Genomic DNA, 25639 nt, shown 5'->3' with positions numbered 1-25639 from the left:
CAACTTTTTGCACAAATGTGGATATGAAAGCAAAATAAATTGTACACCCAATTCTAATTGTGTATTACATTCTTAATAGAAGGGACTAGATTAAAAGTTTTCCTGCTTATAAAGTTAGTACACTCTGTTATGTCTTATGATTTCTACAGTTCTATTGGAACACGCGAAGAATCAATCTGTTTTGTTGTTCTATGTTTCCTCAATTATTTAAAGTTTGGAGAGAAGAGCCAGTGGTGGGGTCCAGACATTTATTGACAGAGGTAGCTGCTCTGTTTATATCATACAAGACATACGGATTTTTTGCGGGGGAAGGGGAGGAGGCTAGACTATCCCTGGTTTATTGAAGCTTTAACTATACTGTGATGTGTGGTTCTAAAACAAATGAGTTAATACAGCATAGAACTAGATTAACTTTTCAGTCACCAGAAGAGGTAGACTCCCTTCTAGCCCTCTCTTCTCTGAGGGTTTATTTGGTCATTATAGAGAAATACCGCCCTTCTCATTCTCCACCTTTCAAAAAGAAAATTTTAGACTTTTAATGGATTTGGTTATTTAATATTTGGGATGTGAACAGCATTTGTACTCTTTCGTGCCTGGCATTACCCAGTTACCTATGGAAGAACTGGCACCTATGCTCTCTGAGCATAGTTTGTAGAGCTCTGCCTGCCATTTTCATATGGACTTTGGCTGCACTTTTAGCCAACGACTCTGATTTAAAGGACAGTGGTGCAGAATGTGCAAAGCCTTTTGGTTTGGTTTATATTTTGTTTACAATTTCTCAAGAATGTATCAGTGTTTGTTACAAAACTTTAAAATATGGGTGAAAACAGATGCATAAACTCAATTTCATACTTTTGGGTAAATATCAGCAGTTAATAATGAGGGATGCAAGGAAAGAAAAAACAAATAGGTAAGAGTTTTGAAAGTAAAAGCAGTTTAATACTGATTCATTTCACTAGCTGTACATATGTATATGCATGCATGTGCATGTGTGTATTTTTCCAGTACATTGCTTTACTTTAACAGACAGCCTTGCATTTACACTTAGACATAATTTGTTAACATAAGAATATCCAGTTCGTTCAGTAGATGTGTTTTAACATAATCGGTACTTTTTGTGTACTTACATGGTATACATTTGGCCTGCAAAGGCTGAATAATAGGTTTTGTAAAATTGGGGATTTTTTTTAAACTGGTAAAAACTGAAAACTAAGGGCCTTAAAAATGTGTAATTGGGTATCTGATTGTTGAATAGTAAGCTTCTCCCTTCAAAATTATGCCTAGAGCAGTGTTTCTCAATGTTTTCAAGTTCAGGACCATTAGTAAACCCCTGATGACCTGTTGCAACTTAGTGGTGCCCCCTCCAGGCTTCATGCAGGGGAAGAGTGGGGCTTGGAGCTATGATGCCGGATGTTCCAAGCAGATATGAACAGCTGGAAACATCCCCTACCAGCAACTGGGGTGGATGAGTTAAGATGTTACCCAAAAAATAGTCTCCCCTACATGGCCTGTGTCAGAGGTGGAAGGGAAGTGTCCTGGGAAGGCTGGTGATGAAATTGGGGTGGAGGGACGGAGGGGTGTAGAAGGATATGGAGGCAAAGCAGTCTTGGAGAGGGATAGTGAGCTTATATTACCCCCAAAACCATAGCCTGCATGCACTGCCCATAGGAAGCAGAAGATAAAGGGGAGAGGGGAATTTGAAGTCCTGGAGTTAAAGTAGGAAAAAAGGAGGAAGGAATTAGTTCGGGGACAGAATAGGCAGGACATACAGGTAGGGGAAGATCTTGGTCACTGGGGCCAGGATAAGGTAGTCTGACAGAGAGGAAGTCACCTGGCTTTATAAGAGGGGAACATTGGGGGGCAAACTTGGTGGGAGGGGCAGAAGCAGAAGATGGGATGTTGCACAACTTGGGGGCAGGATGCACATTGAGAGGCCAGTACTTATTGAAGAATGTGACACCACTATTCCCTCTTGCTTCCTGTCCTTTTAGCCAGCTGGACTTGGTTCTCCACACTGGGTGTTGCATATACACCAGTGCTGAAGTGTACTGAAGTGATCAGATTTAGCCACGTCTCCCTTCTGGCAGGGCAGGGGTGGCTAATTTTTGTGAGTGACAGTGTAACCTTGCACATAGGATTGTAGCACCACTTACATTTGGCCCAGCTGGCCCAGCTGGCCCCCTGTCCTTATGATAGAGGGATAGCTGGGTGAAATCTAAGTGGTGCAGTAACCCTGCATACAAGGACACAACATGGAGTAAGGAACCAAGCCCAGCCAACCTTATGACTCTTTAACATGTTCTGGCAATCCACTTTTGGGTAGCAACCTGCTGCTCGAGAAACCATATACCTAGAATCTGTAGTACCCAAGAAGCTCATTGAGTTTCAATTGAGAAGCCTAATGAGCTAGTCTTTTGCCTTGTGCAGATTGCTGACACTTACCTCTCTTTTTTTAACAGGCTGCTGATACTCTTGCTGTAAGACAAAAAAGAAGAATCTATGACATCACTAATGTTTTGGAAGGCATAGATTTAATTGAGAAAAAGTCAAAAAACAGCATCCAATGGAAGTAAGAAGTGTCAGTTCTGCATATTTTCACATTCTCGTGGGGAAAAAAAGTTGGCCTCATTCCTTTTTATTTTGTAATCAGTGGTAGTCTATGTGATTATGTCAGTGGTCTCAGTCCAATTCATAATGACCAAGTGTCTTCACTGCAGTTGGTATCTTTGTTTTCAGAAAGGCCAAGAACTGAAATATTCTGAGCTGTGAAGTGTGAGGTTTTCAGCATACTGGAGGGGCAATTTGGGAATCTAGCACTGATGTATCGTGTCTAGATTAAAATGTTCACTTTTCAGGATTTTCAATCTGTCGATTTTCATGAGCACTAGAATTTATACAGCTTTATAAAGTGCAACTTAAAAGAAATAAATCTTTGAATTTCAGGGTGAATTTGGGCAGGGATTGGAGATGTGGCTCTAATGTGTGTGGCAGAGTTCAACAGAGCAGTGCCAAGAAGCAAGCAGGCAGGCAGTGTCTTAGCCTAAGATTCAGCCTAAGAGAAAACATGTTTCATTCTCCCATCACCCCAGTGAAGAGCTAACTTTGGAGAACTGAACTGGATACTTTAAATCCCTAGTTATGTATCAGAGGGGTAGCCATGTTAGTCTGGATCTGCAAAAGCGACAAATAGTCCTGTAGCACCTTATAGGCTAATAGATATATTGGAGCATAAGCTTTCGTGGGCAAGGATCCACTTCTTCAGATGCATCTGATGAAGTGGGTCTTTGCCCACGAAAGCTTATGCTCCAATACTTCTGTTAGTCTATAAGGTGCTACAGGACTACTTGTAACTAGGGATGTAAAATCCCATTTAATCAGTTAACCGATTAAAAGTTATGTTTAGCTGGTTAACTGCTTAAACAGGAGTGATTTGGGGCTGCTCCAGCCCATGTGGACTGAAGTGGCCCCCTGCCTCCGCTGGAGCTCTTCTACTTTTCAAAGGAGAACTCTGCATGCAGCCCGGGGCCAGCGGGAAGTCCCGCTGATTCCAGGCTGCATGCAGGCGTCCAGCTTTGAAATGTACAAGAGTCCCCAGTGGAGGCTCTTGTGCACTTCAAAGCAGAAGCGCCCTCATGGAACCCAGGGTCAGTGGGGGACTCCCCAGCTGATCCTGGGCTCTGCATGACATTTCCCCAGAACCCGGGTTCAGCTGGGGACTATGTGGAAATGTCACCTGGAGCCTGGTATCAGCTGAAAAGTCTCCAGCTGACCCCAGTCTCCACCTGTTGCTGCCACTTTGAAATGCTGCCTTAGGGGGGAGGGATAGCTCAGTGGTTTGAGCATTGGCCTGCTAAACCGAGGGTTGTGAGTTCAATCCTTGTGGAGGCCATTTAGGGATTTGGGGCAAAAATTCATCAGGGGTGGTACTTGGTCCTGCTGTGTAGGCAGGGGACTGGACTCAATGACCTTTCAAGGTCCCTTCCAGTTCTAGGAGATAGGCAATCTCAATTTTTTTTTTTTTTTTTTTTTTAGTGTTGCAAAGTGGCACAACTAACCCTGGGCTCAGCTATGCAGCGCTGCAGCTTTGAAACACTGAGGCAGCATTTCAGAGGGGCAGTTAGCTTAGATACAGCTTATCCGGGGATCAGTTGTGCGGCTCTGCCCCTTTGAAGATGTGCAGCGCTGCCGCTTTGAAGTATCCCATCTCTCCCCCACCCTTTTGCTGCCTCTATATAATAAAGGCAGCAAGGGCAAGGGAATTGACTAGTCAGCTAGTCGACTGACTGTCTGATAAGCATTTGCTTGTCGGATAGTCAACTAGTCCTTAACATCCGTAATCTGCTCTGAGTTGTGGGTTAACCCAATAAGAGTAGTGCTTATCGATCAGTAACTGTTTAATCATTCACATCCTTATACACAACCTAGCCCTAACACAGAAAACACCATGTGCCTTGAAAATGGAAAACAGGGACAGAGGAAGCCTAACATTGACCCCACATTTAATACAATTTTCAGAATTTTCTACTAAAGAAAGCAGGGATTATACTACTTCTTAGTATTTAATATAATTCATATGTTTTTTTTAAAGCAAGACTCGTGCTTCAGACTATAATGTATTTTACATGATTATTGCACATATTATGATTGCATAAAATATTGTACGTTTTTTAAAGAGGTGTAGGTGCAGGCTGCAATACAAAAGAAGTCATAGACAGACTGAGGTATCTTGAAGCAGAAATTGAAGATTTGGAATTAAAAGAAAAAGAGCTGGATCAGCAAAAATTGTGGCTGCAGCAAAGCATCAAAAATGTTATGGATGACACCACGAACAACCAATATCCTTTGTGACATACATTGTGTGCATTTGTGAAATAGAATTAAAGCACCAGGCATACATTAAAAGCACCAGTCATACATGTAATATGACCTGCTCTAGAAACAAGGACAAGAAACTTGAATTGGGTGACCAAGGGGTTTTACTAACTCTAGAAGAAATGGTACTGGTCTCAGGCATTTTCTGTTACAATGTGATTTTAATTTTCTTTTTCACTGTTGGTGAAATTAGCTTGCAGTGCTATGAGACAACAGCACCATTCATTAGGCTGTGGAATACATGGTGACAGTTAACGGAGAAGAAACTTTGCTTGTGACATTTTAAAACCATGGTAGACAAAGTACTGAAAGATATTTTTTTTAAAAATCTGGTATTGGTAGAAAGAGGCATTGAATGGTCTAATACGGTGGTTTTCAACTGTGATCCATGGATCCTTGAGGAGTCTGCACTCTATGCCTAAGATTTCCAAAGGGATCCGTTTGAAAATGTTTACAGGTCTGCAAATGAAAAAAGGTTGAAATCCACTGGTTTAATAGATCATTGCAAGTTTTAATCTCTGTGACCTTTATCAGTGGTAATCTGGAAATAAACCATGAGAAATGTACACAGGGGTAATATTTAACACAGAAAATCCAAACATTTAGCATTAACAGTTTAGTAGCACCTTAAAGACTAACAAAACATGTAGATGGTATCATGAGCTTTCATGGGCACAACCCCTCTGAAGCTTTTGAGCATTAACGGTGAAATTCATTGCGTTTGTGGATTTAAATTAGATTTAGGATACTCCAGGATACTCTTCTCTGGTTTGCATTTCTTTAGATGTTCATAGGATAGGTTATCTAAATCTTTTGAACTGGAACTGAAATTATCTTCTCTGTAAACAGGTAACGAGTATATTGTTTAAAGTGTTTGCTCATTACTTTGTTAATCATGTGTCTAGCATTCTTACAGGATACTGAACAAAATAGGTTATTAGAGAATTTGGGAAGGGGATCATGCAGTCTTGTCTATAAGAAATTCTGAAGCACTTAACACTGTATTCTGGTGTTCAACAGAAACTGCTATAATCAGATCAGTGATTTTTATCAAGCCAGGGCCTGCTTAAATACACAGATTAGAAGAGCTGTAGTCTGTCAGATTAATGAAGTGAATCTGGTTCAGTACAGATAACATAACAGATAAGGCTTCTAATCAGCAGAGCAATTAAATATGTATTTAAGTGCTATGATGAATTAAGGCCCAAATGAGCTGTGAAATTTTAAATTTTCCATTGAATGAAAATAAATTACTCTACATGTGCAAAAATTCCATTTTAAAATGAATTATTAATTGTGAAGGCACAGGTTGAGTCGTTTCGCAAAGACCTGAATGGAGTCTGTTTGCTGAGACTGCTGGTAACGGAGTGGGATTGGGCACACCAAACCACCTGTGGAGGTGTGGAGGCAGGAAAAAGGGAATAAGGGAATTTGCGTGCAGCCACCTTGGTCTTGTTAGCAAGAGAGCAAGAGTAAGGCTAATTCTGACTCTTCACAACGTGAGAGCGGTAATAAGATGCTGCCTTTGCCTCTTACCTCCATACAGAGATAAGGATAGAATGCTGACTCTGGCAGGGACCTTGAGATAAGGAGCATCAGGGTGGAACTAAAATAACTGTTAGCCATTGGTGTTTGTAATGGGAAGGAGACTAATTGTTATTATCAGGGCTCAACAATTAAGGCAATCTACTCGCCCATGGCGAGTAGATTTTAGCTCGGCACGGCCACGCGGTGCTGTCTGCGCATGTGCAGCGTGCGGTTCCGTGCGGCTGGCAGGCAGGGCTCGCTGAGCCCTGGTTATTATATCTAACGGACAGTATATAAACTGCTTCATAATTGGTTGTATTAGAAGATCTGCCGCCACCACCCGCCTCCCCCTCGTCTGAATCAGTTTTCCCCTCGCTGCAGCTTGTAATAAAACTGCCTCTGGCTACTTGTTGCTTACAAACGCAGAGTGAGGACAATGTTTTCTTCCACAGTGGTTTAATAGTCAATATTGTTAACAAAATAATTTAGTAATTGGAATGCAATTAAACATCTAAAGCAATGTAGGGCTATTTTATTCTTGTGTGATACTGCAAACTGAATAATAAATAAACGCAAATAATGTACGCAAAATAAACCAAAAAAAATTCCAAACCCGAAACAAAAAACTCGAGTGGTTGGCCTCTACTTCTAAACACTACCATAAAGCGACTTTCACAAACCAACTTTTACATTTGAAAAAGGGTAGATTTGAAAGGGAAACTATGGTGATTAGTTATAAAATAGTTGAAATATTGACTAGTATAAGAAATTTCAAAATACAGGTTAAACCTCTAAAATCAGGGACTCTCTGGTCCTGCAACATCTGTGGTCTCGCAGAACCACAGATATTGCTGGTCCAGAGATCCCCGGCTGGCCAGGTTCCGGGGTTGGGCTGGTGGCAGGGAGCACAGCTCTGGCCAGGCTAAAGGCAGCAGTGTCGGTGCCCAAGAGCACAGTTCCAGCCAGGTGGGAACAGCAGGGAGCACAGCCTCATCCAGGTCAAAGGCAGTGGGGCCAGAGCAGCTGTCAGGGGCAGGGAGCACAGCCCCTGCCAGGCCAGAGGCAGTAGGGTATGGGTGGTGGCCCCCGGTGGTGAGGAACACAGCCATAGCTCCAGGTGAGGCTACAGCCTCTGCTGGGCCTGCAGCAGGGAGCAGGCACAAGAAGGGAGTCTTGACCTTCCCTGGTCCGCAAACTCTGTGGTTTGGGATCATTCAGGTCCTGATGGTGTCAGGTGGTCCCACCAGTAGTTTATAAAAATATATGGCACTGTCTCTGCCTCTCTCTCTCTTTCTTTCTCTCTCTCTCTGTGAATGGTCTCGCAGTGAAGTCTAGTCCTAAAAGACTGCCATGTGGAGTACTCAGTTTGAAATCATTATTACTGGTATGTGACGGGGTAAAAGGATTAAATCCAAAATTTTATTTTTCAGGAAGAATTTGACTAGAACCCATTTGAAAGGGAAAGCAAGTAGTTTCCAGGATGTTGTAAGTGTATGGGGATATGCAGGGCTCGACAAATCAGTGTATCTCGCCACAGGCAAGTAGATTTCAGCCAGTCGCCCCATTCACCGGCGGCGCACACATGCGCAGTGCGGGTCTGGTTCATGCGCGGTGTGGGGCTGGCGAGTGGATTTTGCCACGGTTTGTCAAGCCCTGGGGATATGGAAGTACATACATATATTTAAAACAGAACTTGCTTTGTACTTTTGGAAGCTCTACTATGCCCTTCCAATGAGATATTTCCAGAGTGCTCTGTCCTGTCTCTCAATATCAGCAGGTGACTATTTGGTGGTTAGTTTTCAGTGGCTTACATTTATTACAAAATAACTTTTATGTTAATGGTGGCAGAGTTAACAACTATCATCTGACAGCACCACATTGCATCAGAAAAAAATCATTAAACCTGTATTATGAGAAATTCCCATAGACTGTGAATTAAATCTAGGAAATTAAATCCAGGAGATAAACACAGGATGTTGTGGGTTTTTTCCAAAACTGCTTGCCTCACCTATTCTAAAATGCATCTGGTTCAGAGGTGGACAAAAGGGCCTCTATGGGCCGAATCCAGCCCACGGCAGTTCTGCCTCTCCCCCACCCCAGGCCAATCAGGGCATAGGGACGGAAGCATGTAGCGCTTGGTCAATCCTGGCGGTTGACTCTAAGCTCCACGTGCCAGAAGGCAGGGAGTGAGAGACTTTGTGCACTCCCCCTAGGCTAATCAGAGCTTGGGGGTGGGAGGAGTGTGCAAAGTCTTCTCCCCCACTGCAAGGGGCTCAACTGGTGGTTGACTCTAAGCGTGGCTCTCTCTTGCAGGGCGGGGGCACGGAGCAAGAGATTTCCCATGCTTATCCTCCCCCAGGTCCTGATTGACCTGGGGACTGGGATGGGACATGAGCAAAGTCTCCTCCCACTGCCAGGGGTGTGGGCACATATAGGGAGGTTTGCAGACCAATCAGGGTCTGTCGGTGGGGAAGCATGGAAGTGTCCTGGCCCTGCCCTGTCTCTTCTGCCCCCAGTCAAAAATGATTGCCCACCCCTGATCTGGTTCCTTGATGAGTGTATTGTCACTGGCAGAATTCATCCTGGGGAATCCTATGGAGAAAGTGCTGCTGATCCCTGATGGCTTTGAACATTCTGTATCATAGTGATACATTAACCATACTTATCAGTAAAAAGGATATTCTAGTATTCTGTGAGAAATACATTTAAGTAACATTTTGGAAATGTTCTAATGATAGTCTGAGACCCAGGTTAAGCTGGAAAGGCTTTGCTGGACTAGTTATACTGGAATGCTATATTAGCAATGCATTTATAATGTGGACATAGATAATATTGGCAACATTCTGCATTTTATATCATTTCAGCAACCTTATGGGCTTTGGGCTGTTGCCACCATTATGTCAGACATAGATCTCACACTTGACCAGCATTAACTATAACAGTAAAAAAAATTAAAATGTAGACCTGGCTTAAACAACACATAGTAGGAACACCAATTTTTCTTGTAAAGTACACTAAGTATCAATTTCATATTGCTTAGGCAAAAATGTCAGCTTGTTACTTGAACATTTTCTTGACATAAATCACATTTTCATACGTCACTCATGAAGACATCTGTAATTGCTTCAATGGTAAGTTTTTGTTAGACTGTATTTTTGTAAGATATTTGAAGCAGGTGGTTTAATTGAGGAAGACCAAGCCATAGTGGAGAAGCTAAATGAAGTCTTTTCATTGATTATCACTGCAAAGGTTGTGAGGGAGATTTTAATACCTGAACCATTCTTTTTAGGTGGCAGATCTGAGGTGTCAGTAGAGATGGTTTTGGAACAGTGATTCATTAAGCAGTTATAAGTCATGAGGCCCAGATGATATTGACTCGAGTTCTTCTTCCAGTGCTTTTTCATATCAGTTCCAATCAAGTGTGCACGTGTCACATGCATGAGCATTGGAAACTTTTTTTTCTCTTAGCAGTTCATGTAGGGTCGGCTGTAGAGACCCTTAGAGTGGCACCATTATTTCAGTCCTTATATACCACTGTCGACCCGATCCCTCCACTGGTTGCTTCTTGCCAGTTACTCCAACAGTGGGGAAGGAGGGTTGGTATTGGAATGGATGTGAATAACACATCTCAAAGAACACCAGTCATGAGAAGAAAGGTACAGGTTGAACCTCTCTATTCCACAACACTCTGGTCCAGAAACATCCGTGGTCTGGAATGATTGTAGTTAGCTGAATGTCCACTTTTCATGGGTGTGGTCAAGTTTCCTCTGGTCTCATAAAGTTTGTTTACAGCCATCAGTCTTAGTTCTCAGTGTTCTGTGCTGCTATTTACCTCTAACAGCCTAGTAAGCAGAGGAAGTGTTGGTAATCAGGGCTCAACAAAGAATTCATTTGCGGCGTGCACATGCACAGTACAGGGCTGGCGAGTGGTTTTCGCCGCCGTTCGTCAAACCCTGTTGGTAATGGTGCTTGACCATAGTCTCCTCCTGTGGTCCAGAAAATTATCTGGTTCAGAATTGGTCAGGTCCCGAGAGTGCCGGACTAGAGCAGTTCAGCCTGTAACTGTCTTTTCTTCTTCGAGTGCTTGTTCATGTTGATTCCAATCAGGTGACTCCAAGCTGCTATACCATGGAGCTGGGATCAGAGTTAGGAATCACTGATTGGAACACTGCGCTACCAACAGTTGCATCAGCCCTTGAGAACTTACCAGTAGCATAGTGTAAACGTGTATTGATGACCACCTTGCTGCCCTGCATATATCTTGAATGGGAATGTGCGCCAGAAATGCAATGGAGGAAGCATGGGCCCTAATGGAGTGTCCTGTCACCAAAAAATGGCATAATTCCTGTTAAGTCATAACGTGTGTGGGGGGGGGGGGGGGGGGGGGGCTGAGACTAGGTCAGACTAGGTCACCTTTCATCTTGTACAGATGGCTCTTGGTCTTTCCATGGATTCCTCATATTACACGAAGCTTGGGGATAGTGAAAAACTGGAACCTCTTGCCCTCCCTTCCCCTCCCCTCCCCCCCCAAGGATGCAGGGGACTCGGCAAAGATTTCTAGTAGAGATTTCCCCTTCAGGTTCTCCTCGTTTTTCAACAAGAGGGGGCCACTGCAGTCTGAAGTTGAGAAAACAACACTAAGTAACAAAATGCCTTTTTATTTTAACTCTTCTAAGAGTTTTGCCTAAGGAAGAACTTCAAGATAATGTTTATCATCATATACTTATATCCTATGGAGTGAACCCTTCCCCCCACAAGAGTTCAAAAATATAGAAACACTTAGCACTTCTCTGTCACTGTATAGCTGCAGTACTTTACATACCATCTGTCTCATAATACCCTGTGAGAGAAAGAAGCACTATCTTAATTGTATAGATGGGGAAACGGGGGTACAGAAAAGTGAAGTGACTTCCCTGGGTATTACAAACAGTAAGCTACAAAAAAACCAGTGATGTCTAAATTCACTATGAAAGGCAACCACACCCACATTGTTACTGCTTCAGAGGCTGGAGTTCTGGGGGTGCATAAGCTAAGACCTTGGATACAGTGGTTATGAATACATAGATAGAAATGTTTTCTTCAAGCTTTGCTGTCATTCCTGTTTATTCCTGAAGCACATCAGAATGTGCAGGGTTTGTATCAAGCTAATGCTGAAGTGGCATTAGAGAAGAACTGTATTCCATTTGACTACATGCAATCCAACAATGTGTAAAATTATATATGATTAACATTTTCTTAAATTACTACTTCACTAGGAGACACACTTCTAGCAATTCAAGCACCCTGTGGTACTCAATTAGAAGTACCTATACCTGAAATGGTATGTACAAACTGTTTGTTTATATATGTGTCATGAGGGAGGGTAAAGGATGTATGTGTTGCAGCTAGCAAAGTTTGTGTCTTTGTGTACAAGGAAAAAATTACGATTGACTTAATTGGATGGGGACTGTTTGGATTGGGTAAACAGCATTTTTGCACATCTACACAGACTAAACGTGATTGGGCCTTTCAGTGAAACTAAGATTCACTGGGTTTTCCCCTTCCAGCTTCTCTTCCATTCACAGAAGCCCAATAGCTGTTGTTTCCTCTTGGGGAAAAAGCAATGATGTTTCTTTCAGAATCTGTCAATGCTGGTCTTTTAGTGACAAGCTCCTCTCTTCCCAACCCTGGCTGGGTCAAGGAATTTGAAGCCCAAATCAGATTTCCATAGAACAACAAAGGAAGCTATAGGAAAAATAGTTTACATATTCATTAGCCCATTTGTTTATAAGTCGACCCACAAGATGGATAGGTAAAAATGGGAAAACCCTATCTCTCTTTCATAAGCCGACCCTATATTTCAGGGATTGGAAAACTTCAGTTCCTGGTCCATTGGTGTAAGTCTCTGCCATGCTGGGATGTTTTGTTCACCTGTAGCGTCCGCAGGCATGAAGCCCTGCAGCTTCCGTTCAATGGCACAGTGAGAAGGGCTGGCCGGCGTACTAAATTCTAAAAGACGTGCAATATGGACAAAATACTAAAAACTGGTGTTGGTGAAAAAAGAGCTTTAATTAAAACCACTAGCCATGAAAAAAATCCATTTTACAGTAGTTTCATCATGTTTGGCCAATGGATCAAAGTTCCCTCCTGTTGTTGTTAAAAGAAAAACCTTGCCTAAAATCATGACATTTGCTGCTGATGTCATCCTATGTGCACATGGAAAGGGATGGATGAATGAAAGTGGGACTATGGGACAGCTGGAAAAAGTGTGGAGTAAGAGACCGTGAGCACTTCAGGAAATCTGCTATGCTCATTTGGGACGTGTTCAGGGCACACAAGACGGATGAGGTAAAATGTGGCCAAAGTAATGAAAACCACTTTAGCTGTAGAACCTGGAGGCTTAACTTCTGTTATACAACCAGATGATTTCTTCCTAAACAAACTATTTGAAGACCGGCTATGCAAAATGTAGTCTGACTGCATGTATTCAGGCATGGCGAAGTTGGCAAAAGGCAGGAATCTTATGAAACCCAAAATTAATCTGGTTGTCCATTGGGTCATGGATGTATGAGAGTCCCTTGCCTTGAAAATGACAGAAACATCATTTAGGAAATGATGCATCAGCAATATGTTTGATGGGTCAGAAAATGGCACTATATTTGCTGATGGCACAACAAAGGCTGATGTGGAATCTGTGTCTGAAGATGACACTGCTGACTTATACAATAACAATGCAGCAGCGGCTATAACTGAAGCAAAGTTAATGCACTGGTTGGTGAACTGAAGACTGATTCGGACTTGAAAGGATTTTTTAAGATTTTTTTTTAAAAAACATGAGTACATTAGAATTATATGAGACTTTAAAATCAGTAAATAGATATTTCAAACATTAACTGCAGTTTTGAAGGTATGTGAATACGTACTCTGTTAATATTATAACAGGATTTTTTTGTTAGATTACATTAAATTAGATTACGCCTCAGCTTCCTGTTCTTGTAGTTCGCCATTCCTAGCCAATCGGAGCTGTGGGAAGTGGTGCAAGCTAAGGGACATGCTGGCCACCACTTCCTGCTGCTTCAGTTGGCAATACAAGCAAAGGGGCTGTGTGTCTGCAGATGTTCCAGGCAGGGGCAACCCTAGACTAGCTGGCAGCAACTGGCACCCTGGGCGAACCATTCAATTGGCGTCCCCACCTCCAAGCCCCTCAATATTGCACCACCATTTGGCACCCCATTTAACTTGGTGCCCTAGGCGACCTCCTAGTTCGCCTGATGGATGGGCCGCCCCTGACTCTAGGTAAACAAAATGTCCTGATGTGCGTGTTGCTTACCCTGATGGACCAGGAGCCAAAGTGTGCTGATCCCAGATCCACAATGACAACATAGATCTGTTGATAAGCCAGCCCTTGCTCTTTGATCCTTCACGTTCTTACCAAAAACATTTGGCTTATATGGTGAGTATATATGGTATGTCATTGAGAGAAACCATATAGTGTAACAGAACTTTAGCCAGGAAAGGTGGATAGCAAAGATATACTATTTCGTTTCTTGTTTTTACCTTCTGCCATCTTCAATTTCTGTGCCAGTTTTTCATGCTGGCTACATAAATGGAAAAGATGGCAAATAATTTTGTGGAGTTGCAAGAGACTAGTGAGTCCATTTGATTTTCCATATTTTAATTTGAACAAGGAATGAGTAAAAGCACAGTAAATAAACAATGTGGTTATAATAAAAAACCACAATGTGAACTGCAGTGCTAATCTATGGAGACTGTCCCTTGTACTGGGGAACACAGATTTCTTATACAGGCAGTCCCCGCGTTACATGGATCCGACTTACATCGGATCCCTACTTACAAACGGGGTGAGGCAACCTCACACTAGCTGCTTCCCCCCAGCAGACCAGGGAGACGTGAAACTAGCGCCCCCCTCTCCAGCAGACCAGGGAGACGCGGAGCGGCTTTTCTCAGCAGACACCTCAGCTTGAGAATAAAGGACTGAGGGAAGTGAGGTGTGGGAGAATAAAACTGAGCTCTGGAGAAATGTCTGGCTAGAGTTTCCCCTACAATATGTACCAGTTCCGACTTACATACAAATTCAACTTAAGAACAAACCTACAGTCCCTATCTTGTACATAACCCGGGGACTGCCTGTATCTGCCAAATAAAAAGCATTGTTGGGTTTCTTCCCCCTCCCTGAATTTTCTTCTAAAATGGTTTGAGGTTAGTTTTATGAAACACACTTCATTTTAACTTCAAACTGGACATTTCCTTACTCCTTCTCGCTTGTTCCCAAAATAGAAGGATAATGACTTAATCTCATGAAATAACAAATGGTAGCAGCCCTGCACATACTACATTGCATCACAAGAATTAGCTCTTTAACATGTTCACTATTCTGCAGGAAAAATATCTCCATTAACATTAATTGTCCCGTGTTCACTGAATCAAGGGGGAAAGGATTTGGCTGTGGTGAGACAATTAGTTCCAATTAAGTCAGTTTTGCAGATGAGAAAATATCATAAAGAGGCTACTGTGTGTTCCTGTGGTCAGTTTTCAGTGAGAACCCTGCTATGATTTGCAGCAAAGCTTGAATTCAATTACAGGACCATTGCACAGAACTCTGTGTTTGAGTGCCATGTGACAGTTGTTGCCTGTGAGAATATAGAAGTGATGTAATCTTATTGTTTAAGGGTGTTTTGTAGTGGTTTTAAATTAGTTTTTTCTATCTGGTATGTGATCATTAATTTTGTATAAAACTCTCTGAGCATGGTCTTATGACTAGAAAATTGTATGTCACCTTGAGAATTTTATTTTTAAATAGAAGTATTGTACTATGCAAATATACGTTTCCATTACGTTTCAAAGTCAGTCACTGCCTGCATATGTTTTGGCTTAATTGTCAATCACAAGAAATTCTGTTGCTTACCTCTGTCTCCTTTTAAGGGACAAAATGGACAAAAGAAATACCAGATCAGTCTAAAGAGTAGTTCAGGACCCATCCAGGTGCTGCTTATTAATAAAGAATCAAGTTCCTCCACACCTGTGGTATTTCCAGTTCCTCCACCTGATGACATTGCACAGCCCCCATCTCAACTTGCCACACCAGTGACTCCCCCCAAACCTACTGCAACTACTGAGAATACATCAGAGCAGCACAGCGTTAATGAGGGGCAGCACTTACCACGTACTACAGATACACCATCAGGTGGGTCCCGTTTGTTCTCACCCACCCCCAAAAAAGAGATCTATTTAGAGAAAACAGGGTAGAAAAGGGGAATCAAATGTTGGCATAATTTAGCAGCTGCCAGCCTGAGATCTGACCACAATGGGTTTCCTATCAGCTGGCTGGAAATTGCAGGGAGAGGTCACTAGCCTCTTCCTGTTCTGTTCAGATTTATGTTGAAAAGGATTGTTCCACTTGCAGTTTATCATCTTGTACTGGAAACACTTCAGAAGTGATTTAGGAAGCAGCCTTCAGCAGGGTTCTGGGCTGATTCTCAAGGTAATTGCTGCCTCTACTACAGACATGGTGAGCCAAATTTCTGAAGGCCCTTAAGAAACAGTGCCTGGTTCTTGAGAGGAGACAGCTCATCTCACATACTGGCCATGTTTTACCAATAAAACTCAGCCATATTCAGGTGTCACTGCATATAGCTTACCATAACAGACTTTGTAATATGCACTTTCCTGCCTTTGTAGACAACAGTGCACAGGAGAACACTACTCCAGAAACCCCTTATTCAAATCTTCCAGACTCCTTGCTGTATACAACCCTTGCAACAGATACAACACAGACTACTGTTAACTCAAATGACTATCAGGCCTTGCTACCCTTGGATGTTAATTGTATTCTCAAGCCGAACTCATTAGATATGGCAAAGATGGACGAGCCCACAGGTAGGCAGACTCTCTTTGATTTATTCCTTCCCGACAAAGCTAGCAGCAGATTTCCCAGGGAAAAAAGAGACCAGCAGTTTCTTAGAATGAATTGCAGCCTTTGCCTTCTCCCTCCTGCCTCTCTTTACCATTTTGGCTGTGGTTGCTGTCTGGTTTCCAGTAAAGTACATCCCTCACAAAGATGTTGTCCTTCACATTGCCTTCTGGGTGTGGTACACTGCTCCACCTAGTAGCACTTAGACCACTTAGAGAGCAAGAATGAGTGTGCTCTACAGCCTTAGCCGAGAGCCAGCTGGCTTTTAGCTCAAGCAGTAGAGGCTCATGCACTGAGTTTCAGAGGTCCCAGGTTTGGTTGCTTGTCAGCGTTACACTTACATTCCCTTTTATAGTTATAAGTGCTTTTGCAATCTAAGACTAGGACCAGAAACTGTCCAGGCGGAAAAGGAGGTTGATTTATTTTTAACCCAGTAGGATGCTGGCTTGGCTGACTATATCTACAGCTCTTGCAAACTTTAAAGTTCTAAATGTGGTAGCCTAACAGCTAACCTGCTCCATTTCAATAGCTGTTTAATGCATGGAATCCAGGCTGACTTTCATTAATATGTGCTTTTGCGTTTAACAGGAACTATTAGTAGTGATATCATTGACGAACTGATGTCTTCAGATGGTAAGCATGCAGCAGCCCTATTTTTTTTTAATAAGCAGTTAAATTTTAAGAATGTGATTCATTCATAGGAACATAGGAGATCCCTTCCAGTCCTGACTCAGTAAATTTAGTTCTCTGCTATTTCAAGCAAATGTCATTCATATCTGAACTCCTCACTTCCCTAGATGTTTGTTCAAATCTGATCTTAAAATTAATTACAAATATCTGATCTTAAAACAGTTGTCACATAGGCATAAGCTTTCTCATTTCCCTGGGGATGCTAGACCCCCACTCCATGCCAGACCCAGGCCTCACTCTTCCCCCCCCTTCCTCCAAGGCTTCCCCCCACTCCCTGTCTTCCCCTCCCCTGTTTGCACCCTGCCCTTGCCCTGTCTCCTCTTCCTAGTGCAGGGGTGGGCACTAATTTTTGGCCAGGAGCCACTTCAAAAGAAGCAGGGCCTAAAACAGAAGGGACGGGGCCAGGATGCTTCTGGGTTTCCCCACCCACCGACCATGATTGGTCTGGGGGTGGGGAGCCCCTTTGTTCCCCCCTTCCCACTAAGCACCCATGCCCCTGGCAGGGTGGGAAGAGGCTTCACACAGTCCCCCACCCCCAGGCCAGTTTAGGACCTGGGGGCGAGGGAGTGGCAGGGTCTCCACGGGCTGGATCAAACCGCTTAGCGGGCCAGATTTGGCCCACAGAGGCCCTTTTGCCCACCCCTGCCCTAGTACCACCTGTATGCTTCTGAACAGCTAATCTGCAGCCAGCAGAAGGATCTGGGAGCTGATTGGCGGGGCCGTGGCAGGAGGTACTGGGTGAGGGAGCAGATTGGCAGGGCTGCCTGTCAGTGCGGAGCACTCAGGTTATTTTTTTTTTCATGGGTGCTCCAGCCTGAAGCACCCAAGCAGTGGGTACCTATGACCTGCCAGCACCATTTTAAGCATGACCTATTTCACTCCCGCCTTTTTCCTGCTGCAACTCTCCCTTTTTACTTTCCATGTTGGCTGCCACTGTCAAGATAATTCTGCAAACACACATGAGTAATGTTATACATGCATGAAGTGATGCTAGTCTGTTAATTTTTTGCAGGCTCAGGGCCAAATTTAGTATCTGGTTGAGAGAGAAAGAAAGAATGACTGAGTCAGGGACAAGCCTGCCCTGCTGCAGGCTTCCCCTCTGAATTTGGGCAAGTCACCTAGTCTTTTCATGCCTTAATTTCCAGTCTGTAAAAGGGGATAACAACATGACCCTGCCTCACAAGACAAATACATATGAAGACTGGGAGGGACAACTACTAGACTAGCGGATGCTATATCATACAATAGATCCTCTGCTAGGTAGCAATCACAAAGGCTGCTTAAGTATTGCTTTGCTGTAGCAGAGAAGACCAACCTCTGTTATACTGCACTGGCATTGCTGCAGGTAAGATGGTAAAGGAAATTCATTTAAAGCATAGTAAGTAATTTAAATATATAGGCACTATTTATTTTAAATCTTACTTTGTAGTTGCACAAGCCTCCCCAATGTAAAGTCCAGTGCTTGCAGACCGCTAGTGCCAAAACAAAGCAAATTGTAATATTTTGGACTACTGAAACTGGGCATCAATATTTATTTAGCCTCTGCTAGAAATGATCTGAAATGTACGGAATGTTGCAAGGCAAAATTTCAATTGTAATAACTTCTGTGATTCTATGATTAACAGTACTGTTCTTGTTTTACAGTTTTTCCTCTCTTACGACTCTCTCCTACTCCTGGAGATGACTACAACTTTAACCTGGATGATAGTGAAGGAGTCTGTGATCTTTTTGATGTGCAGATACTAAATTATTAGATTCTGCAGAAACCAGGCTGTCATATCTACCTCTAACTTTATAACATTCTAGACTTCTTCATAATCTAAGTATTTTAAATAATGAATGTATAACCTCTTAGTTCACTGACTCTGGGAGTGTATTTCCTTTTGCTTCCTTAACTACTTCACAAAACACCACAAATTCCATACCAGAAGAAAAGGGGCTTTTATCAGAATATTCTCTGATATTCTTTCACAAGTTACATTAATGTAACTCAGAGTTCAGATCCTAAACTACCCCACAATTTTTCCTTTAGAAGGAAAGTGAAAAATGTTTTGTAGCCTTCTGATCAGTTACAACCTCCTCTCCCCACCCCACCTTCTCACTTAGTTTTCTTTCTGAAGCTTTACTGCCAAGCAGATTTCTGTATGTTTTGTAACCTTTCACTCCAATTTTTTTAAAGCTTTCACTGCCAAATTGTGAAGTGAAGGGCATTAAATGGGTTTTGTTAAATTGTTTCAGTGAACCAATTTTGTGAAGTGCCTTCTGTTTTAGCACTTTAAGTTTCTCACATTTGACTTCTGACATTCCACTTTCCTAAGTTATAGGAAAGATCTGTTTGTAGTTCATATTAAAAGAGTGCCAATGCTTGTATATTAACAAGATTTTTTAATAAAACTGTACAAACAGAATATTCAATGTGCCATCCACAGATTTTTTCCAGTAAGTTATGCTTTTGGAATTCATAGATATTTCATTATGCTTTACAACTGAGATAATAAACTTGCAGCTGCATCCACGTTCACTGGTTCAACCTCCAGGTGTGTAGAAACCTGAAAATAATTTTAAAAAATTACAAAGAAGGAAGCTGAGATGGTATAAAAAGATGCGTTGAGGGAGGATATAAAGCTTACAAATACTTGCTGTCTGTTCAATTGATTTGCTTGGTATATTGAAGTGCAAGACATCCTCTATTTCTTATAACTAATTCACTTTGGGCAGACCTACACTGGAGGGCAAAAGTCCAATTAAGATGAACAACTTCAGCTACATCAATTGCGTAGCTGAAATCAAAATAGTGCTAAAAGCTGAATTAGGCTATCTATACAGCAGGAAGTAGAAGGAAGAACACTCTTCCTTCTAATTCCGTTACCCCTTGTGAAATGAGGATTTCAGGAGTTGGAGTAAGAAGTCCTCCATCTCAAAATTATTTCAAAATAACAGCTTGCTGTGTAGACAAGCACTTTATTTCAAAATAACATCAGTTATTCCAAAATAACGCTGTGGTGTACATGTACCCTCAATGGGAATGTGATTTGCCGAACTAGATGTACTAGTGGTCAATACTTCATGCTTTAGAGCAGTGTTTCCCAATTGGTGCTCCGTGGAACCCCATGGTTCCGCAGAGTGAAAGTAAGGGTTCCACGAGAATGCGGCATTGCCCCACCCCCTCTTAAAAAGACAAGAGTATTTTGCAGGTTTTTTTGCTCAACCAAGTCTGAGAACCCTAGGGGTTCCTTGAAATTATTTTAAGCTGAAAAGGGTTCCGTGGCCAAATAAAATCAGGAAACACTGCTTTAGAGGAACCAAAAATCTGTGTCCATAATATAAATGGCTAAAATGGAGATAGGCTTGAAAGCTCTAGTCAACAAAATCTAAAATTGTAAAGGAAGTAATTACTGTACATAGACTAATATGCTATCTTATTTCACAGAAATCAATAGAATTATTACTGGGTCCCTCCTAGTGCTCCAGAAAGAGAGAAATTGTTTCAAAATGTTATATTTTGATGAGGAAGTTGTAATTGGAGCAGAAGTGGGGAGGCTGATGTTTTTACAAAGAGAATATTGATGTGGTTATCAAATGGTTCAGCCAAGAGATCCAGGATGTCTTGCAAAAACAACTACCTTCATTTTCTATGCCTATTTGTGTTAAGGGTCCACTCGATGAATCAAGGTCTCCAGTTTAAAAATTAATAAAATAGATTTCTAAGCTCTCCAATAAAAAAATCAACCAAAACATCCAGATCTTAAATGAAAAATTCATTCTGGCAACAACCTAGAGATGCTCAATCATCTCTTCTGTTCTGATTAGAGGAAGTATGCTCCCTCAGAACTGTTAAGGTTGCATGCAGACTTGAGATCCCTCTGAATGAAGGAGTCATGGAAGGTTTTTTTTCCAGTAAAGAGCTAAAAACTTACTAAAATTACACACTAAATTTGGAATTTTTCTAACCTGAGATTGCAGCCACCCTCACAACCAAAGATGTATTAAATAGGACCCATATAATTATTACCCGATGCCTTTCTTCCGGTTTTGATGAAATGCTTTTTGATAGTTGTTTGACTTCTTTCTGTACTTCAGTAAATGCTTTATTTATCATTCTAACTTTTTCATCATTCACAATGTTTATCTTTAGAGGAGAAAAAATGCACAAGTTAGTCAAATGCAGTAAGATATTTTAATAAGACTTATTCATAGCTTAAATATATATACAGGCCGTCCTTGCTATAAGTCCAAGATAACTTAAAAGCGGGGAATTTTTCCTGAGGTTGATTTCCATTTGTGCAAATTGATTTTTGGGGGTGGGGGAAGGGGTTGTTCAACTTAAGAGTGAGGAATGGGAGGACTATAATTTTACAGGCTGAACCTCCCAAATCTTGGATTCTCTGGTCTGACAGAGCCATGCGTGGGAAGCCAGAAGCAGCTGGAAGAATGCAAGACTGGGGAGCCCTGGCTGGGCCAGCAGTGACTGGGCCAGGAGGCAGGTGCAGAGCCCCAGCCAGGCTAGGGAAACCCTGATGTCAGCAGGGTTTGCAGGGGGAGCCCTGCCCTGGGAACCCGACATCTGGGTCAGGCATCCACTGGGGAGTCCCTTCCCCAACTGAGGAACCCCCTGTAGCAATGGGCCAGGCAGCAGCTGGGCGATCTAAGGAACCCTGGGGAATGCCTGGTGGAAGCAGGACTGGCTCTGGCAGTTGGCCAGCAGCAAGTGGGTGGCTCCAGATGGGGAACTCCTGGCAGCAGCAGGACCAGGCAGCTGAGGAGCCCCAGACGGAGAACCTGGGCAATCCTAGTGGCAGCATGGCTGGAGGGCCCCAGCAAGAGAACCTCTGGCAGGGCCCAGTGGCTGCAAGGGAGCCTTGGCCGGGGAGCCCCAGGGATTACCCAGAGACAGCAGAGCTGGCAGTGGCCAGACAGTCCTAGCCAGTATCCCCAGGAACTTTTGCAGCAGAGTGGGCAGCAGCGTGGGAGCCCAGCTTTGGAAGGAGAGGAGTCCAGAAGTGGAGTGCCAGCAGGGGAGCATTAACTTTCCTTGGTCTGGTAAACTCCCTGGTTCGGGACTCAAGTCCCGAAGGTGCTAGACCAGGGAAGTCGAACTTGTTTGAATGTGTAAAATTAAAGAATGAATTTAATAGAATGTTTAATACAATTTAATATGAATGGGGGTCACTAGCAGAGAGCTTTAACCTATTTGGTAAATGTAACTTGTTATATTGAGGATAAAAGGGGAAGAAAGATTTCCTTCTCGAAATGTAACACACATAACAGAAGAATGTTTCAGACAAACTGTCACTCCTTCAGTTTATTTTAGCCAATATGAAGAGGCAACCAGTCCAGGAAAGTTATTTCTACCAGCAGGAAGGTAAACAGGTATGTACTTGTCATTTGTAGCTGCTAATCTGATCTTAACTTGAATTAATGGGCCATTTTTCTGTAACAGCATTCTCAAATCTGTTCTACTGTTACATACAAAAGTACTATAAACAATGGAGATTAGGCTCTACCTGTAGATATTCCTGAATATAAACTCCCTGCTGTTTATCACTGAAAGTTATCTTTGTATCTGGTAACATCCTCAGGTGCCAGTGACACAAGACATTTTCCTTTAGAATCACTGTTTAATTCAATATCTTTGGTAATTTTCCCACTTTGAGTAATTTGGTTTTTTTTGTCTATAACTTGTAGCCAGAAAGTTTAGAGGTCTCTTCCCTTAAACACCCTCCTCAAAGTAAAATGTGATGACCTTTGGCTTAGCCATATATTTTTCAACCGTTTGAAAATATGTACTGGAAAATTCTTTGCTATTGCTTTATTATATTTGTAGAAGTTTAATTGTGGCAGATTATGCAGTTCGGGAGAGTGATGCACACTTTTGGAAAACAAAGCCAAGTTGTGCAGTGATTTACAAGGTCTAGTGCATCACCTGTACAGTACAATAGTCTAATTTTAAAATGAAAGCCCATTAAACCAGGGATCACTATTAAGTCTTGTTTAGTTCCATGTTCTAGTGATAAAGACTAGTCGATTCCCTCTTGCTGCCTCATTCAGTTACGAGCGTAGAATCAGGGTCAACTGGGGACTCCCCAGCTGATTCTAGGTTCTGCTGAAATGCCTCAGCATTTCAAAGAGGCAGCACTGAACAGCTGAGCCCAGGATCAGCTGTGCGGTGCTGCACAGTGGAGCCCCTGGGTCAGTGGGAGGAGTCCCCAGCTGATATCAGGCTCCAGCATGGCATTTCCATGGAACCCTGGGTCAGCTGGGGAATCACAGGCTGACCCCAGGCTCCACATGCAGCACTGCACAGCTGATCCTGAGCTCAGGGGCTTAGCTGTGTAGCACTGCCCCTTTGAAATGCTGAGGCATTTGAACGAAATCCGGAATCAGCTGGGGACTCCTCAGCTGACCATGGGTTCCGCACAGCATTTTCCCAGAAGCTGGGGTCAGCTAGAGACTCCCCAGCTGATACCGCATTCCTCCTTTGAAATATACAAGAGCCCCACTAGGGGGCTCTTGTACATTTCAAAGGAGGAATGTGGAAGTGCCTATGCACTAGTTGATGGAAATTCCATTGACTGTTTGACTAGTCAATTAATCACTAGTTAACATCCTTACCATGTTCCCCAATAATCAATAACATGCTGCAAAATGACTTTCATAATAACTACCTACAAGATAAAGCAGTATGAAATGCTTGTATTGGACCTATTTAGAACAATTTCTTGGACTTGCCTTCAAGTTACCTTAATGAACAGTGTTAACTAGTACATTTAGAAATTTATATTCCTATCTGGAAGCTTCTTGTACTTACTAATGTAACAAACTGCATTCTAAAAAACTTTTGGCAAAAATTTACTCCAGGCTCATTTTTCTAGCTTTGAAATGTCCAACCAGCTCTAGTAACAATTATTGCAGTAACCTATATTATTTGTCAGGTTTTGTTTGACAGCTTGCAGGAAGGGGTGACACTGACTCCAGCACTTACTAGTGGAGCAATGTGGTTGGGAGCTAGAGGAGCAGAGTGGGCTGGATCACTCTGCTTCCTGCTACCAGCAGTGAGCACCAGGGGTGGGGAACCCCTGCTACTAGTGCCATGGACCTGTGGGCAGAGGGGGATTTGGAGGAAAAGTTGGGGCCTGAATTGGAGGAAGGGGTGATTCTGGGCCCTGCATCCTTCTAGCGACAGTCCTCCAGGATAGAGAAGGTACAGGTGAGGAGCCACATGAGGAAATGGTCACAGCTCATATCCTCTTGTCCCTTCCCAACATGTCCCTATGTGCTAATGTTTGCACTGCTAGGCCTGTAGCTGCCACTCTGGCCACCCAACTCTGAAAGCAGCAGTGCAAGAAAGCGTTGCAATACTGTGCCTGCCCCCAAATAATCTTGCAACTCCCTTTTTTGGTCAGGACCCCCCAATAGGGTTGCCAAGTGTCTGGTTTTGAACCGGACAGTCTAGTATTTGAGCTTTCTGTTCAGGAAACAAATTGAGAAAATATAGATGTCCGGTATTTTCTAAATAAGATGTAATGTAGATTGTGATGTAATGTCAAATGTGTCCAGTATTTTTGTTGAAACCATCTGGCAACCCTAGCCCCCAATTTGAGAAACATGGATCGAACTGTCACAAGTATAAAATCACACACAATATCAGAGTTCATAGCCCACAATGTGTTTTTCAAGGCTGTGAATTAGGGACTGCAGCATGGACAGCAGCCCTTCCTGTTTTCTTTACTACACAGTGTGGAGGAAAGTTTTAAAAAACACCAAGGAGGAATGAATCCACAGTGCACATGTGGATTGCAGGGGCTGCACTAACCTTCTTCAGACTTGTTGTGACGGGTTTCGCTTTATTCCTGGCTTTCAGGGATTTGGTCTTGGCCACGTGGAACACGCTCTTCGCCTTTGGCCCCTTTGCTTTGCTCTTGCCCATGGCCTGGGGGGGGGGGGGGGGGGGAACAATGTTGTTCGCTTTGTAACTACGGGCAGGAGCAGCGGCGCCTGCCAGCGGTTTCTGCGATCAAATCGGTTTCTGGGCCTGCTGCCCCAGTGAGCAAACCGGGACCGGGCGCTTAGGGGTAAAAGACCAGGAGCCCTCCTCGCCCGGCCGCAGCGGAGCGGCGCTGCGAAGTCCGGCCCGCGCTTCCCCACGACTCCTTCTGTTAGGCGGGGACGAGGCTTCGTTTCCGCCCCCGGACCGGCCGAGACATGACTAATGGGCGGGCGCAGCCGGCCTCTTGCCGCGCCGCAGCTAGAGCGCGGGGCCGGGCCGGCGGCGCAAAGGCTGCTCGGCAGCCGGGCCGGGCTGCTCCATGGCAACGCCCCGCTCCCCCAGCGAAAGCGGCCGACGACTCAGCTGGCGCACGAGGGGCGCCCGCCCGCCCGCCACGTGACCCCGCGGGGCACTTACCGCCGCCCGACGCTCCGCTCGCACAGTCAGCTTCTGCGCCAGCGGCCCCGCGTCATCACAGGAGCGCTCCTGCAAGCCCCGCCCCTGCGTTCCCAGGCAGCGGCTGGGCAATGGGGGTTTCGGCCGCCTCGGGCAGCCTGCTCCTTCCCCCGGCGCGCGCCTGGCGGGCATGAAGCGGCCGCTGTGACACAAGGAGGCCCTGAGGCTGGGAGGGGCGCGAGCAGCGAGGGCGAATC

General features: G+C 43.5%; 2 protein-coding genes across 3 annotated transcripts in view; one reads left to right on the top strand and one right to left on the bottom strand.

Annotated features, from left to right (window-relative positions):
- The window catches only part of E2F5 (E2F transcription factor 5), a 27076-nt gene extending 7667 nt beyond the window's left edge, over positions 1 to 19409 (top strand). The window contains exons 2-9 of one of the 2 annotated variants that reach the window (XM_075920446.2): positions 2460 to 2569; positions 4674 to 4837; positions 9489 to 9530; positions 11655 to 11719; positions 15322 to 15583; positions 16078 to 16275; positions 16898 to 16942; positions 18644 to 19409. In XM_075920446.2, coding sequence (XP_075776561.1) covers positions 2460 to 2569; positions 4674 to 4837; positions 9489 to 9530; positions 11655 to 11719; positions 15322 to 15583; positions 16078 to 16275; positions 16898 to 16942; positions 18644 to 18753 — 996 coding nt within the window. In that variant the 3' untranslated portion in view covers positions 18754 to 19409. Of the gene's footprint in view, positions 1 to 2459; positions 2579 to 4673; positions 4838 to 9488; positions 9531 to 11654; positions 11720 to 15321; positions 15584 to 16077; positions 16276 to 16897; positions 16943 to 18643 lie in introns of those variants that run through there. The other variant, XM_089776213.1, reaches the window with a different exon arrangement.
- Positions 19365 to 25639, bottom strand: RBIS (ribosomal biogenesis factor). Its single transcript, XM_006112987.5, has 4 exons — positions 25404 to 25639; positions 24813 to 24929; positions 21012 to 21128; positions 19365 to 19548 (listed from the first exon to the last, which is right to left on the bottom strand). Exons 1-4 carry the CDS (start codon positions 25572 to 25574, stop codon positions 19480 to 19482), a joined length of 474 nt encoding a protein of 157 aa, XP_006113049.3. The 5' UTR covers positions 25575 to 25639; the 3' UTR covers positions 19365 to 19479.

Source organism: Pelodiscus sinensis, chromosome 2 (assembly GCF_052426305.1).
Source record: "Pelodiscus sinensis isolate ZL-2025 chromosome 2, ASM5242630v1, whole genome shotgun sequence".
In the NCBI taxonomy this organism is placed as follows: Eukaryota; Metazoa; Chordata; order Testudines; family Trionychidae; genus Pelodiscus; species Pelodiscus sinensis.
The sequence above is the reverse complement of the archived record's forward strand: the minus strand, read 5'-3'. Positions and strand labels throughout refer to the sequence as shown.